The following is a 16,108-nucleotide window of genomic DNA, read 5'->3' on the forward strand; positions in this document are numbered from 1 at the left end:
TACTCCGCAGCCCCTGCCAGGTGACCCCAGTGGGCGTTGCCCTGTGTCGGCCGCCTAATGCCAGTGGCCGGGTTGGGAGGGGCGGGGGGGAGTATGGCGGAGGGTGGGGTGCGTGAGTGGTGGGGATGGAGTACCCATACGGCCGGTGTCACTCATACGGCCAAGGTGGGTGGTCAGTGGGGTGCACAGCAAGATGCCTGCCTTGTGGCCCGAGGCAATGGCAGTCCATGGCTGGACATCGCTCCAGTCCCGTGAGGGGAGGGGGGTGGAGCATCCCGGCCACTCAGCCTGTTCCCTCATCATTCCTCCCCTCCCTGGTCCTGGCAGGACACCCCCCCCCCCCCCCCCTCACCCTAACCAACCCAGCCAGTGTCCGGCCTGGCAGTCCACGGTTGCGCCTCTCTGTGTCCTACCTCCTCTCTTTCCCTCATCAGCCATGTCACCGGTATCACGATTTTTATAAGCACAAGCGCCGTCGGGAATTCGGCCCATCGGAGGCGGAGAATCGCAAAGGCGCCGGAGAATACAGCGTCAGGCCCGCTAAAGATACGCAAATACGGTGTATTCCGGACCACAATTAACGCCGCTGTCGAGGTGATGGAGAATTGCGATTTGGCTTCAAATCAGCGGTCACCACGATTTGGGCATTGGAACATATTCTCCGCCCAATCGTCTTTCGTGATTTTGGTGTCCACCAATGGAGAATCCTGTCAGTGACCTTTGGCTTCATTAAAGAGGCAACGGAGTACAATTATATTGAACCGTTACAAAATACTGGTTCGGCCTCATCTGGAGTATTGTGACCAAACCAAAAGAGAAAATGTTGGAAAATCTCAACAGGTCTGGCAGTATCTCCAGGGACAGAAAAGAGCTAACGTTTGGTGTCCAGGGGTGTCATTCTCCGACCCCCCGCCGGGTTGGAGAATGGCCGTTGGCCGCCGTGAATCCCGTCCCCGCCGAAGTCTCCGGTACCGGAGATTGGGCGGGGGCGGGAATTGGGCCGCGCCGGTTGGCGGGACCCCCCGCTGGATTCTCCGGCCCGGATGGGCCGAAGTCCCGCCCAGAAATTGCCTGTCCAGCCGGCGTAAATCAAACCTGGTATTTACCGGCGAGACCAGGCGGCATGGGCGGGCTCCGGGGTCCTGGGGGGGGGCGCGGGGCGATCTGACCCCGGGGGGTGCCCCCACGGTGGCCTGGCCCGCGATCGGGGCCCACCGAACCGCGGGCAGGCGGGCCTGTGCCGTGGGGGCACTCTTTCCCTTCCGCCTCCGCCACGGCCTCCACCATGGCAGAGGCGGAAGAGACTCTCCCCACTGCGCATGCGCGGGAAACTGACAGCGGCCGCTGACGCTCCCGCACATGCGCCGGGAAACTGACAGCGGCCGCTGACGCTCCCGCGCATGCGCCGCATTTCCGCGCCAGCTGGCGGGGCAACAAACACCATTTCCGCCAGCTGGCGGGACGGAAATCCCTCCGGCGCCGGCCTAGCCCCTCAATGTTGGGGCTAGGCCGCCAAAGATGCGGAGCATTCCGCACCTTTGGGCCGGCGCGATGCCCGTCTGATTGGCACCGTTTTTGGCGCCAGCGGCGGACATCGCGCCGTTGGGGGAGAATTTTGCCCCAGGTGACTCCTTGTCAAAGCTTCAGATTCCAGCATCCACAGTAATTTTTTTTTGTATTGTGACCAAATCTGGCTCCATAACACACGAAAGAAAAGCAGGAGTCGCGTGACCCCACAAGACTGCTCCACGATTCAATAAGGTTATGGCTGCCCATCAATCAACATCTGGGGCGGGATTCTCCCCTACCCGGCGGGGCGGGCGGTCCTGGCGCCGAGGAGTGGTGTCAACCACTCCGGCGTCAGGCCCCCGGAGGGTACGGAATCCTCCGCACCTTCAGGGGTTAGGCCGGCGCCGGCGGGTTTGGCGCTGCGCCAACCGGTGCCAAAGGGTCTCCGCCGGCTGGCACGAGTTGGCACATGCGCGGGAGCACCAGCGTGTGCTGGCTTCATCCCAGTGCATGCGCAGCGGGGTTCGTCTCCGCACCGGCCATGGCGGAGGTCCACAGCAGCCGGTGCGGAGGGAAAGAGTGCCCCTACGGCACAGGCCCGCCTGCGGATCGGTGGGCACCGATCGCGGGCCAGGCAACCGTGGGGGCACTCCCCGGGGACAGATCCCTCGTGCCCCCCCGAGGACCCTGGAGGCCGCCCGCAGAGCCAGGTCCCGCCGGTAAGTACCAGGTCTAATTTACGCCGGCAGGGCTGGCCGAAAACAGGCAGGCGCTCGGCCCATTGCGGGCCGGAGAATCACCGGGGGTGGGGGGGGGGGGGGGCACTGCCAGTGTCCGCCGACTGGCGTGGCGCAATTCCCATCCACGCCAAAACCCCGGCGCTGGAGAATTCGGCAGCCGGCGGGATTCACGCCGTCCCCGGCGATTCTCCGTCCCTGCGGGGGGTCGAAGAATCCTGCCCCTGAACATTCCTGCCTGCTCCCCAATTTCCCTTAAATGCTCCAAAATCTTTTGATCTTATATTCCTTCCCTTTGAACAGATTAATTTGAATATTCAGACCGAGGAAGAGTCACGTTGGGCTCAAAACACTGGGCAGGTTTTCCCAGCTGTTGCCACCAGTGGGATCTCTGGTCCCACTGACAGAGACCCCCGTCATGGGTTCCCAAACAGCAGAGCATGCGATGGAGGGAAACCTCATTGACATCGGCAGGACTGGAAGATCCCACCGCCAGCCAATGGCGGGGGAGGGGCGGGCGGGAGCGGCAGAATATCCCGCCTGTTAACTCTGTTTCTCTCACCACAGGTGCTGTCAGACCTGCCTAGTTTTTCCAGCATTGTCTGTTTATATTTAAGGAAGAGCTGGGGACATTGGTGTCGTTCTTCAAAAGAACCAGCTGTCATTATTGTACGGTTCTATAAGTCAGTGAATCACTTTAGGAAGGACGTGGGAGTCCTTGAGAGAACGCACAGATTAACTAGAATGATTTCAGCTATGAAGGATTTTCGCTCCAAGGTTAGGTTGGAGAAGCTGTTATCCTTGAACAAAGAGGGCTATGGGGAGATTTAATAGAGGTATGCAAGATTATGGCAGGTTTAGATAGGCCAGACAAAGACAAGGTTCCATTAGCTGATACCATGAGGATGAAGGGACACTGAGCTAAGATTTGGGCAAGAGGGAATATCAGGAAGTGCTTCTTACGCAGCGAGTGGTGATGATCCGGACGTTGCCCCTACTATGGGTGCGAGAAGCAGAGGTGGACAAAGACTTCAAAAGGTAATTGGACGTGCACTTGAAGGAAATGGACTTGCAGAGCTACGAGGTTAGAGCGGGCATTTGGGTCTGACTGGATTGCTCTTGAGAGAACTGTCAAGGACTTGATGGGCGGAATGGCTTCTCTCTGTATTGTTGAGATTCTACGACTCTATGAACTGACCCTGAATCCAACATTACCTGAGCCACAGCAGCTTTGCAATGATATCTGCGGAGGGGTGGGGTGGGTATTTGGAGGTGATGGTGGGGGGGCAGGGGTGCTAGGAGGGAAAGAAGATCAGTGGATCAGAAACTGAGCAATAGCAAAACAGACACCCATATTACAGTCTGCCTGAATATCTTTTCCTGAAGGTAATAGTCCTGAGTGTAAAATGGGGGAAGGAGGGTGAAGGGTGTTAGGCTTAAACCAATTTAGCTCATTTTGATATACAAGGCTAGACCCCTCCCAAATCTGGAGTTAAATGATGGAGCGAGGGAGAACACTTCCAGCAGGAGCTTGTTGCCAGGGACCGATGGTAAAGTCAGTCTGGGTGGGTGGAATGGGTAAGTGAACCAGGGAGGGTGGTTCTTCAGGCAATCAGGGAGCGGGGGTGCAGAAGTGAAACCTTTAGCACAACTGGGGAAAAGGACTAAGCTTCTTCTGGGATGCCTCCTGGTTTCTCGTCGCAAGGTTTCCATGGTGAATCCAGCACTGGGTTCTGACCTAGGTGCAGACGCTTTGCAATGGCATCAGGATCTGATTGAGATCATTGATGTTTGGCTTATGACTTTCACAAAGGCTGAAACCTGCCTTTCAGAGTTAAAAGAGTTAAATTATTAGGACAGTGCTTGCCTTTCAATGAGCAGAGAGGGCGAAGGGGCTCTTGGGATTGAGATGTTCAAGATGATTAAAGGTTTTAATAGGGTAGAGAAAAAGGGAAACTATTTCCTCTGCTGGTTAAATCAGCGGTATGGGAAAAGAAACGCGGGTAAAATGAGCTATTTTTTTCAAAGTGCTGTTCAAAATGAGATTGCAGCTGCAATGACAGTCTGAACACAAGACAGAAATTCCTTTTTGTCCCCAGTCATATCACAGTTGCCCCCCCCCCCCCCCCCACCCCCCCCCCCCCCGCCCCCTGCTTAAGCAGGTCTTCAAGACAAAATGGCTAACGCCTCCATCAAGGGAATACATTTCACACAAATTAGCTAATCTTAACACCAGGGAATGAGCTATCGTAAGATCGCTAAGCAACATTGCGTGCCTCACTGTAAACTTTGACTCGTTCCGTTCATCTCTCAGCATCACTGTTTAAAAAGTCCTGGACAACCATTTTATCACTCAACCCACCTCACTGAGGAAAAGAAAAACAACGCGGCTAAGTGTTGATGCCAGCGTAAACACCGGAGTGTTTCATGCCTGCGTCAAAGGGCTTCTTGGCCCAGCGATTCTGTAGCCCACAGGGAGCCAGCAGGGTGCCGGAGTGCTCCGCACTGCCGTACGCGGCCCTGCACTGCCGGCCGCGGGTCCGCGCATGCGCTTGGCGGCCGCTTCCGCGCCGGCACTGCGCAACATGGCGGAGCCACACAGCAGGCTGGTACGGAGGAAGGTAGGCTCCCACCAGATCGTGCGCGCCCGCTGATCGGTGGCCCCCGATTGCGGGCCTGGCTGTCGTGGAGGCCCCACCCCCCCAGAGACTGATCCCCCCGCCTCCCCACCAGGACGGCCACCGCAGCTGTGACGCCGAGCTCCCACCGGAAGCACGTGAACCATGCCAGCGGGAACTCGGCCTGTTGACCGCGAAGAACCACCGCAGAGGCCTCTTTCAACAACCCCCGACCAGCGGCGCGTGCAACTGCCGCCGATTCTCCGGTCGCCGGAGAATCGCGTCCCGGCGTCGGACCCAATCGCGGGTCTGAGGCCCCATTCTCCGCCCATGCACCGAGCGGCATTTCGGCGTGGAGGCTCGGAGAATCCCGGCCCAGATTTTTGGGCGTTAACATGTGGGATTTTGCTGTGCACAAATTGGCCGCCATCTTTTCTGCATTACAACAGTGGCTGCATTTCAAAAGCTCTTCACTGGCTAGAAAGTGCTTTGGGCTGTCCTGAGGGCACCCAGTGCTGCTTTCTAATGTAAACTGCTCTCTCTCCCTTCCTGCAGTCCCATTGAAGTTAACGGGTTTCTGGGCATCACCGCAAGATGCCGAGGGCATCAATTGGACTCGAGCTTCCCTCACAGAAGTCACCGCACTAGCGAGGGCATCCAAAAAAAACATAGACAAAGAAAATAATTCCTGCCCCCTCGGTCTTTGCGACTGAGTGTGATGCGATGGATGCAGGTTACGTTGCAACAGGAGTTCTAATCAGCTCTGTATTCTTGCATCCTGTTGAGTGTCGTGGTCCAGCATATGTCTCGCAGTGTGCACTACATGGTGAGCTGTGAGTTTAATTCCTGATTTACTAACTAGTCTCAGCCCATTAAACAACCTCAATTTTCCAATCTGAGCATCAGGGAATGGTCCATTATGAGATTGCTAAGCAACTGTTCACGACTCACTGTAGATTGGCACTCATTCAGTGCCTCTGTGAAGAAAGGTGGCTTAGAGTGTGCTGTTAATGTACCCTCTGTACTCCTGCTAGTGCCTGCCACTTTAAATTGCAGCATCACTTCAAGCCACATTTCTGTCACATTTTGAATTGGGAATTTTAAAAAAATATTTCAGATTATTATTTTTAAACTGCACAAAGTAACAGCCCAAAGAAGCAAATTTAAAACACATTGACATCTCCGCATCCAAAAAAAAATCCCCTCCACTCTTGAAGGTCCCTGATCCTTGCCACACTATGAGCTGTCACAGAAACAGCAGAAGGCCATTCAGCCCCTTCAGCCTGTTCCGTAACTCAGCTCCTTCCAGATTCCATCACCTTTAACTTGCCCTACAATATTCTGTTGGTCTCAGCTTTGAAATACTCAATTGAGTTCCAGCCTCAGCAGCTTTTCGGCACATCTGGAACTTCATCCATGGTCGTCCATCTTCTGTCAGCACGGGTTATGCTGTACGAAAGTCAACGGTGTCACGGCTGAGCCTGATTGAGCTTTAACCTGATCCTTCATCATTAGGAGATGAGCTGTGACCTTTATGAGGGTGGCATGGTAGCACAGTGGTTAGCACTGTTGCTTCACAGCACCAGGGTCCCAGGTTCGATTCCCGGCTTGGGTCACTGGCTGTGCGGAATCTACCCATTCTCCCTGTGTCTGCGTGGGTTTCCTCCCACAAGTCCCGAAAGACGTGCTGTTAGGTGAATTGGACATTCGGAACAATTGGACATTGTCCCTCAGTGTACCTGAACAGGTGCCGGAATGTGGCGACTAGAGGCTTTTCACAGTAACTTCATTGCAGTGTTAATGTAAGCCTACTTGCAGGGCAGCACGGTCGCGTAGTGATTAGCACTGCTGCCTCACGGCGCCGAGGTCCCAGGTTCAATCCCGGCTCTGGGTCACTGTCCATGTGGAGTTTGCACATTCTCCCCTGTTTGCGTGGGTTTCGTCCCCACAACCCAAAGATGTGCAGGGTAGGTGGATTGGCCACACTAAATTGCCCCTTAATTGGGAAAAATGAATTGGGTGCTCTAAATTTATTTTTTAAAAAGCCTACTTGTGACACTAATAAAGATTATTACTATTATACGTAAAGAGAATGTGCTTATGACTATGGGGCACCATGTAAAATAACTACCGCCCCAATCTCTGCGCAGAATCTTTTGCACTGAAGTCTAAGGTGGTGGCTGGCGGGGAAGTGGGAATGATGCCCCCTGGGTGGTGGTGGTGGGGGCGGAGGGTGGGGGGGGGTGGGGGTGGGGGGTGGTTGCACGTGTGCGATCTCACACTATCTGGCTCACTCATTATTCATCCAGTAAAGTAGCAAATCTGATGGTTGGGGGTGAGCAGGAGGTCCACCCCCACCCCGCTGTTACCTCATGGGGTTGAGGGTGCAACGGGCACCTAGACAGCTTCCTTTCCTTTTCCCCTTGGCTCTCCTTCAACTCCACCCTTTCACCTTATGTCACCCACTCCCAGCCTTGGCTGCACTCCTCATCGCCGGGAAACCCGTGAGCTGATAAATTACGGCCTGAATCTTTATGTTTTCAACTGGTGGGGAACTTAGTTTGACAGGGGAGCTTGATTCGGGCGAGGTGGCCTTTGCCAGGCATGCTTGACTGGCTAATGCACACACAATGGCATCCCGATATTGTTTGTTGGGAAGCTTGACCTCACTTTCAACCCGCCGTTAAAATCACAAGAACAGAATTCCGACAGTTTGTACCGATGTTGGGAACACGCCAAATGAGGTTCCCCTGTCTGCCATGCTTCCTGTTGGTGATGGGACTGGGACATTCCACCCTCTGTTTCCAACTCTGCTTATTGTGCGGACCGAGGATTCCATTAGCCAGGGTGTCATGTTTAGAAAATATTTGCAAATCTATAGTCCCTTTTCATTACTTCAGCACTTGACAGCCAATGAAGCATTTTCTGAAGTATAATCACTGTTGTACGGTAACACAGCAGCCAATTTATGCACAGCAAGATCCCGCAAGCAGCGACGTGATAAAGACCAGATAATCTGTTTTTGCTGCTTGAGGCATAACGATCAGCTGAGCTTCCCCGTTCCTTCTTTGAAATAGTGCAATATGTATGCTCGCCCGAGAGGACTGACTCGGTTGAAAATCCTCATCCGAAAGATGGCAGCTCCGACGCTTCTTCAGGAATGCGCTGAAAATGTCAGCTTGGATCATGTTTTTGGAGCAGGATTTGGACCCTGATGCAGAGGTGAGAGAGTACTACCCACTGGGTCGAATTTGGACCAAACTTTCAACTGTCCTTGGAGCACATGGGCATGTTGCAATCGTTTAGAAGCTTCCCTAACCTATCCTTGAGACGTTGGACGGGACTTTTCTAGGAGCCATATAATGAAGATTGTTACTATTAGATCCAATAATGACTTTAAGACAAACGTATCCTTACCTAGACAGTGGTTAGAATGTAGATCTTACTACTTTATGGAGTAGGTGAGGTGAATAACATAGACACATTTAAGGCAAGCTAAATAAACATGAGGGAAAAGTAAAAAGGAGGATGTAGTAATTCCAATTCTCTTCCTGCACCTAGTGGCACACTAAGGCAGACTTCCATCTGTTTCCATAGAGAGTAATTCCCAGAGCAGGCCGCTAGTCTGTCGCCAGGGGCTTATAGCTTCAGGGATGCCACTCCATATCAAGCATGACTGACAGGAGTCTCTCCCACTCTTACCGCCAGCCATTGCTGTGCTTGGAAGGATTTGCAAGTTGACACACTCAACCTGACTGGCTGCATTATGAATACACTTTCGAGGGCAGCACGGTGGCGCAGTGGTTAGCACTGCAGTCTCACGGCGCCGAGGTTCCAGGTTCGATCCCGGCTCTGGGTCACTGTCCGTGTTTGCGTGGGTTTCGCCCCCACAACCTAAGGATGTGCAGGCTAGGTGGATTGGCCACGCTAAATTGCCCCTTAATTGGGAAAAATGAATTGGGTACTCTAAATGAATACACTTTCCTTGGCCACTAAGTCCTGGGGTGGGACTCGAAGCTGGGGCTTCTGGCTCAGAGGCAGGGACACTATCCACTGCACCACATCAGCTCCCAGGATACAATGATACGGGGAGTTAAATTAAGGTGGGAGGAGGCTTGTGTTGAGTACAAACACGGAGCCATACACAACTTGACGTGAATAGCCTGTTTCAGTAATGTAACATTCTGTGTAATTTCAGAAAATAATAGTGGGTTAGAAAACCTTTGCGAATTGAGTCTGTGTAACCCAGGCTGATGGGTTGGAAGTATTATTTCCCTTCATTATTGTTTAATAAAATTGGGAAGTCTCTATTCGTTGCAGATGTGCGCTAAAAGCACGCACTGCATCCGAGATATTACCAATTCTTGCTGGTATGATTCTGGGTCTGCCTCGGTGTTTTTAAGTTTGTTGCAGTCCAACACCTCTACAGAGTGTGAAGATTATTTTGTGCGTCAGCTTGCTATCCCGATCAGTCCCGAATCAGAAAACTGAGGTGAGGAGGTCTAAAATTGGGACAGGACTGGAAGGCGACAGTGCAGTGTTACCAAGGCAGCGCAGTGACAACTATATAAGTGTAAGCCAACAGTAAGAGCACTCTTATCTCTGAATCGAGAGATTTTGCAGTTCAAACCCCACTTGAGCACAGAATCTAGAACTATACACCAGTGCCGTACTGAAGGAGCGCAGCACTGTCTGAGTACTATCTTTCAGATGAGACATAAAATCAAGGTGTTGTCTGTCCTCTCAAGCCAATGTAAAAGGCCCCGTGGCATTATTCTAACAATGAACAGGGCTGCTCGCTCCAGAGTCCTGGCCAATATTTATACATCAACTAAATTCACCAAGGGCGGTATGGTTAACATTGCTGCCTCACGGCGCCGAAGATCCAGGTTTGATCTTGGCCCCGGGTCACTGTCTGTGTGGATTTTACATATTCTCCCCCTGTCTGTGTGGGTCTCACCCCCGCAACCCAAAGATGTGGAGGATAGGTGGATTGGCCACACTAAATTGCTCCTTAATTGGGAAAAAAAATAATTGGGTACTCTAAATTTATTTAAGGGGGGCTCGCCCTTGGTGGAAGTGGAAGATCCCGCCTGTGGGAAGGGACAGAAAATTCCACCCACTGTGTCTTCCTTTTCACGTGGGGCTCACGTGACTATTCAGCATTCCAACCAATGCCACAAAAACAGATTCGCTGGCTACTTGCGGGTATAACTGATGCAAAATCGCTGCCATTACAATCAATCGCTGCAACCAATATAGTTGAATTCCGAAATAATAAGCTCAGGAATCTCCCCTCTTGATCCCTCCATTTCTACCTCTCTTCTAAGATGTCGCCAGAACCCATCTCTTAGACTAAACTTTTGTTCAGTTGATCCAGTGTTAACATCTCCTTAATATCTAATTACAGCCTAATCAATAGCAAACAAGCTGAACGCACTCTCAAAGTGCAATGTTGCTGCCGTGACTGATTATTTTCCTCACACATGGCGCATCAAATCACATTGTAAGGATCGATTTCGATAACACTCAGGGAAATGCAGGCCACACTAAACCTCTTGTCTTTTTGCCCACAATGTGCTTTGAGTCTCTGTTACCTCAAAGGAAATGACTAAATCAAACATAGACATCAACTCGGCTCAATTGCGCTGAAATAAAATGAAGGCTTCTTCCTCTTTCCTGGGTTTAGTAAGTCTCGCAGAACAGAATTACAAGTTTAATTAGAGAAGCCCTTAGTGGAAGATTCAACATCGACACATCTAGGTGACAGTTATTGGCTGCAGCTGCTCTCACATATTAAAAACCAGTTTGATTGACCCGGTGCTGTCGACAAACTTCAAATAAATAAATGCTCGCATCCACAACACTGTAAATGGGCAAACGGCAAAATTGGCAGCCCGCCCATCATGTTTAAATAAATAATTATGTGTCAATTGACCTCCTTAAGAAGCCAATTGTCCCCAATAATATGCTGCCCATCATATACATGGCATGGCCAGGCAGGCAGGAGTGGGTGTGCCATTTTTTTAATAAAGGGTGGGTAGGAAGGAAGGGTGGCACAATAGTTAGCACTGCTGCCTCACAGTGCCAGGGACCCGGATTCAGATCCAGCCTTGGGTAACTGTGGAGTTTGCACATTCTTCCTGTGTCTGCGGTTTCCTCCAGGTGCTCCAGTTTCCTCCCACAGTCTAAAGATATGCAGGTTAGGTGGATTGGCCAAGCTAAATTGCCCCTTAGTGTCCAAAGATGTATAGGTTATGTGGTTTACAGGGATAGGGCGTGGGTGTGGGCCGAGATAGGGTGCCCTTTCAGAGGATCAGTGCAGACTCAATGGCCCGAATGGCCTTCTGCATGGTCCATCTCCTCACCAGCCCCCCCCCCCCCTTGCACACACACACAAGGCAGGGCATCCCCTGCCTGTTCACCACCATGCAATAAATGCCAGCGGGACACCTAGGCAGTGCCACCCAGGCACCTCAGCAGTACCAGGCTGGCACCCAGGTGGCACTGCCAAGGTGCCAGAATGGTACTGCCAAGGTGCCCATCTGGCACCTGCAGTGCCAGGGTACCACCCTGCCCAGAGGGTATGCATCTGGGCCCTCCAATCCCCTGGGAGACCCCCACGAGTGCCGTTCTGTTTGGTCCCTGTTTGTGGAGACCAGCACTCAACAGTGCTTGCCCAAGGTCTCCGAGACAAAGGGGATAGATACCAATACCTCGGTTGCCTCAGGGAACTGCATATTAGAGTGAAACTAGCTGTCTCGCTCTAATATGCAGATTTGCCAAAAAGTGATCCTGGCCCCCACAATGGGCGGCTTCCAATCGTAACTTCTCGCAAGGCAAGGCTTGGCGAGCTGGGTAGATCCTGGGAGCAGGGTCTCCTGTCATTTACTGGTCACGTTCCGCCGCTGCCCGCTGCTTTTTGGGCACAACGTGGCCGGTACATTGTGCCCATTATTTCTTTGGCAGAAAGCAGGACTTTAGGACTTGAACATATGTAATAGAAAACAACAGTTGAGGGAATTTCCATGGAGTTGATGCAATTTCCAGCCAAGAAAAATGTATTTTAAGCTCTGATGTGGCACTGTGAAGGATGAGAAAGGCTGAGCAGTAATTTTAAGTCAGTAATTTGATCACAATTCTGCTGACGCTCATAAATCTCTTGAGTTTTACTCTATTGGTTTTTAAGATTGAATCATCAGTGTGTAACTCACTGCTGACGTGTTTTATTCTCCTTGGTAATTTAGCTTAGGCAGCATTCAAATGGCAAGAGGAAGGATTTTTTTCCCTGGAATTCCATCCCTAAACCTCTCTACCTCCCTCTTCTTGCTCAATAAAACCTTCCCCTTGAACTAAGCTTTTGGTTACCTGTTCTAATACCTCCCCTACCCGCCGGGTCGGAGAATCACCGGGAGGCGGCGTGAATCCTGCCCCCGCCCCCGGTGATTCTCCGGCCCGCGATGGGCCGAAGTACCGCTGCTGTCATGTCAGTCCCGCCGACATGAATCAAACCACCTACCTTACCGGCGGGACTGGCGGCGCGGGAGGGCTCCGGGGTCCTGGGGGGGGGTCGTGGGTCGATCTGGCCCCGGGGGGTGCCCCCCACGGTGGCCTGGCCCGCAATCGGGGCCAACGATCCGCAGGCGGGCCTGTGCCGTGGGAGCACTCTTTTCCTTCCGCCTCGGCCACAGCCTCCGCGATGGCCGACGCGTAAGACACCCCCCCCCCCCCCCCCCCCCGCACATGCGCAGGGATGACTGGCGTGGCCCCAAAGGCCTTTCACGCCGGCTGGCGGCGCGCCAACCACACCAGTGCGGGGCTAGCCCCTCAAGGTGAGGGCTTGGCCCCTAAAGGTGCGGAGAAATCCGCACTGTTGGGGCGGCTCGACGCCGGAGTGGTTCACGCCACTCCATCCCGCCGGGACCCCCCGCCCCGCCGGGTAGGGGAGGATCCCAACTTTTGCCTTTTGTTTTGCTTCAAAGTAATATCATGGGCTGGATTCTACACTTTTGGGGCTATGTCCAGAAGATTTGTGGCATTTGTCGTGAGGAAAATTGGCACGGCCCCAGCACCCATCCTCTGACCGGTTAGGGTGCTAACAGTCGAGCCACGGAAAATGGAGCCCCTTTAGCCGGCTCGCGAGCCCCGGACCACCCCCAACAGTGCCCCCAGCCACTGACAAATTCCCCCTGTCCCCAGATCGGCCCTCCCCCAACTGTGGCGGCGCTGGACTGAGTCCGCAGCCGCCACGCCGAGTTCCCGATGGGTGAGACCATGAGAGACCCACGCCATCGGGAACTCGGCCGGTTGGGGGCGGAGCATCTGGAGTGGGCCTCCGGCACCGTCCTGAGGCCGTCGATATGGCACGCAGCGTACTCTGTGAGGGGGCGCTTTGTCGGGGCCGAACCATCGTGAAAGTGGTGCTGCCCCCAATTTGGTCGGAAATGGGTATTCTCCGGTCGATCGCCGAACACGATTTTGGCGTTGGCGACTGGAGAATCCTGGTCCATGAGTCAACCATGCGGTCGGGAACTCGGCCCATAAGGGGCGTAGATTCGGGGGAGGGCCATCAGGTAATGTTCTGAACGGCGTGCGGCGTGCTCCTCGATGATGCCGTTTTGGAGGGGACAGAGCATCTGACAATAGGCGCCACCCCCGATTCCACCATGAAAAGGGATTCTCTGTCCGATTACAAAATCTGGGTATGGCTGACCAGCAGTCTCTTCTGCTCCTATCGGCAACCATTGACATGTTTGGAAGGATTTATGGCCTGATATTCAAGCTGTTTGGCCGCATTGATGAACGCACCTTCAAGTCCTGGGGTAGGTCTTGAACCCAGAGCTTCTGGCTCAGAGTCAGGGCCGCTACCCACTGCACCACAAGACCTCCAAATGAATAACATGCATGCATTTAATGGAGGTTAGATACAAGACTGGGAAAAGATGCGGATAGGATGGGATGACATAAGGTGGGAGGAAGCTCATGTGGAGGTTAAACATTAGACTAGGCCGGTATATCTGCTTCTGTTCTAAAAATATGCTGTCATTCGATGCAAAATGGGAATGACCATCAGGGTAATATTTCTTCTCACCATTCTATTGCTTTCCTTTAGTCCACAGGGTGAATGCTGCTGCTTGAAGTTGACCCTTGAGTGAATTGGCTGCTGTTGCAATGAACAAGCTCCTCTAATGGGTGGCACTGAGACATCCTCACCATGTACCAGCGCAGCTTGACATGGCTCCGGTTCAAGATTGCACAGTCCATGGCCTTGGGTAGTCTTCTGCTGCTCTTCTCTTTGCTGCACGCGGCCACCACCTCGTGCCCCAGAAGCTGCCAGTGCTTCGATAAGAATGGGAAGTTTGTGCACTGCGCTGGCAAGAACCTGAAAGAAATCCCCAAGGACCTGCCAGCTGATACCGTGTCCTTGCATCTCAACTCCAACAGGATAACCAAAATACCCAACAATGCCTTCAAGGACCTCTACCTACTCAAGGAACTGGATTTATCCAAAAACGCCATTGAGTCCATAGATATTGGAGCATTCAAAGGAATCCCTGAGAGCCTCAAGATGCTTGACCTGTCAAGCAATAAGATCCAGAGTGTGCCAAAAGAGGCCTTCGGTAAAATTAAAGCAAAGATTCGACTTGCGAACAACCCGTGGCACTGTGAATGTACATTGCAGCAGATCATCAAGGAGCTGACCCTTGACCCGGAGACGGTCAACGACTTAATCTGCCATTCTTCGGTGCAGGACGAGTACGCAGGCAAACCACTCATCCAGATCCTCGATTCAGGTATCAACTTCTGCAACATCCACCAGAAGACAACTGACGTCGCCATGTTCATCACCATGTTTGGCTGGTTTACCATGGTCATCTCCTACATTGTGTACTATGTGCGACAGAATCAGGAAGATGCCAGGCGACACCTCGAGTACCTTAAGTCCCTCCCCAGCACACAAATCACCAAGGAGTTTGACACAATTAGTACTGTACTGTGAGGTGAATTGTGCCCCCCCCCCTCCAACCCCGTTGTATGACACCTATTCAACCTTAAATACTGGATGAGTCAGCAACTCTCCTGGCTCGGCCACAAGTGCCTCGTTTGCTAATTAGAGATTGTATGCTCTTTGACTTTTTTTTATGATTTTTTTTGTGCGTTGAGGTTCCTAATAAAGCTGTCAGAACAAATGACTGCGGTGACTTTGGTAGAAGATAAAACGTTTTGGTTTCTTCCTAAGCCTCAGGCTCCAATCCATGTCAAACCGATAGGACCAAGGGGAAATGCCTCAAAAATCCAGGAAGGCTGGGGGCCTGAGATTTTTAAACAGGGTGGAGAATGGGTCGATGGGTGAGAGGGCAGGGGGAGATCAGGGAGCAACTGAGATCTGCCTGCAGTCAGGACAGTGGGGGAGGGGGGTCTGTTCACGCTCAGGAGTTGGGGGGGGTTGTGTGTCGGAGGGCAGTTACAGACAAGGGGGTAAGGGGTGGGGGAGAGCAGGAGATCTGTTCACAGTCAGAGGGAGTGGAGGGAGGGGAAAGTCGACATTGGTGTGGGGAGACTGTACATATTTGGAAGGAGGGGGAAGATTAATCATTCATTGGATTGGGTAAAGGGTGCGAGGGGTGCTGTGAGGGCGTGGGACAGAGGTCAGTCCACAGCTGGGGGAGGGGAAGGGTTGCCCACAATTGGGGGAGGGGGAGGTCTGCGCAGAGTTGGAGGTGTGGGGGAGGGGAAAGTCTGCCTACAGTCGAGTGAGTGGGGTGGGGAGGCGAGAGGTCTGTCCACACTTGGGGGAAGGGAAGGTCAGTCCACAGTTAGAAGAGTGGCTGAGGGGAAGATCTGTTGAAACTCAGGGAATTGAAGGCTGGGGGCGGGCAGCCCATACTTGTGGGGTGGGGGAGGGGACAGGGAGGATAGGGGGAAGGATGTTGTGATTGTAGGAGGAGGAATCTTAACAGGATCAGAGGTGCAACCCAATGCAAGGAAGGTTTCCTTGTGAGGTTGAGAGGACAACATGAAAACATTCATTTAAAAGTCCTTGGCCCCTTCTGGCCTCAAATCGAGCCCTTGGCAGGTGTTGCCCGATGTGGGTAGCTGACATTGTCCCCCTCCCCTCACCCTGAACCCCCACCCCCTCCCCTGAAATCTCCAACAGAAATTAGGAGCAGAGGCTAAGGTGCATCAGAACTTATTTTGAAGTTGTTAAAGAGGTAATTCGATGCAATTTTTGTTGCACATTCC

At 52.7% G+C, this 16,108-nt stretch overlaps 1 protein-coding gene across 2 annotated transcripts in view; it reads left to right on the forward strand.

Moving 5' to 3' along the window:
* Positions 1-15,054, forward strand: part of lrrc3 (leucine rich repeat containing 3) — a 54,956-nt gene extending 39,902 nt beyond the window's left edge. For both annotated transcript variants that reach the window (XM_072482571.1, XM_072482562.1), the window contains exon 2: positions 13,977-15,054. In XM_072482571.1, coding sequence (XP_072338672.1) covers positions 14,079-14,864 — 786 coding nt within the window. In that variant the 5' untranslated portion in view covers positions 13,977-14,078 and the 3' untranslated portion in view covers positions 14,865-15,054. The remainder of the gene's footprint in view (positions 1-13,976) is intronic.
* The last annotated feature ends 1,054 nt before the right edge of the window (positions 15,055-16,108 follow it).

This window comes from Scyliorhinus torazame, chromosome 2, assembly GCF_047496885.1.
Source record: "Scyliorhinus torazame isolate Kashiwa2021f chromosome 2, sScyTor2.1, whole genome shotgun sequence".
Classification (NCBI taxonomy): Eukaryota; Metazoa; Chordata; class Chondrichthyes; order Carcharhiniformes; family Scyliorhinidae; genus Scyliorhinus; species Scyliorhinus torazame.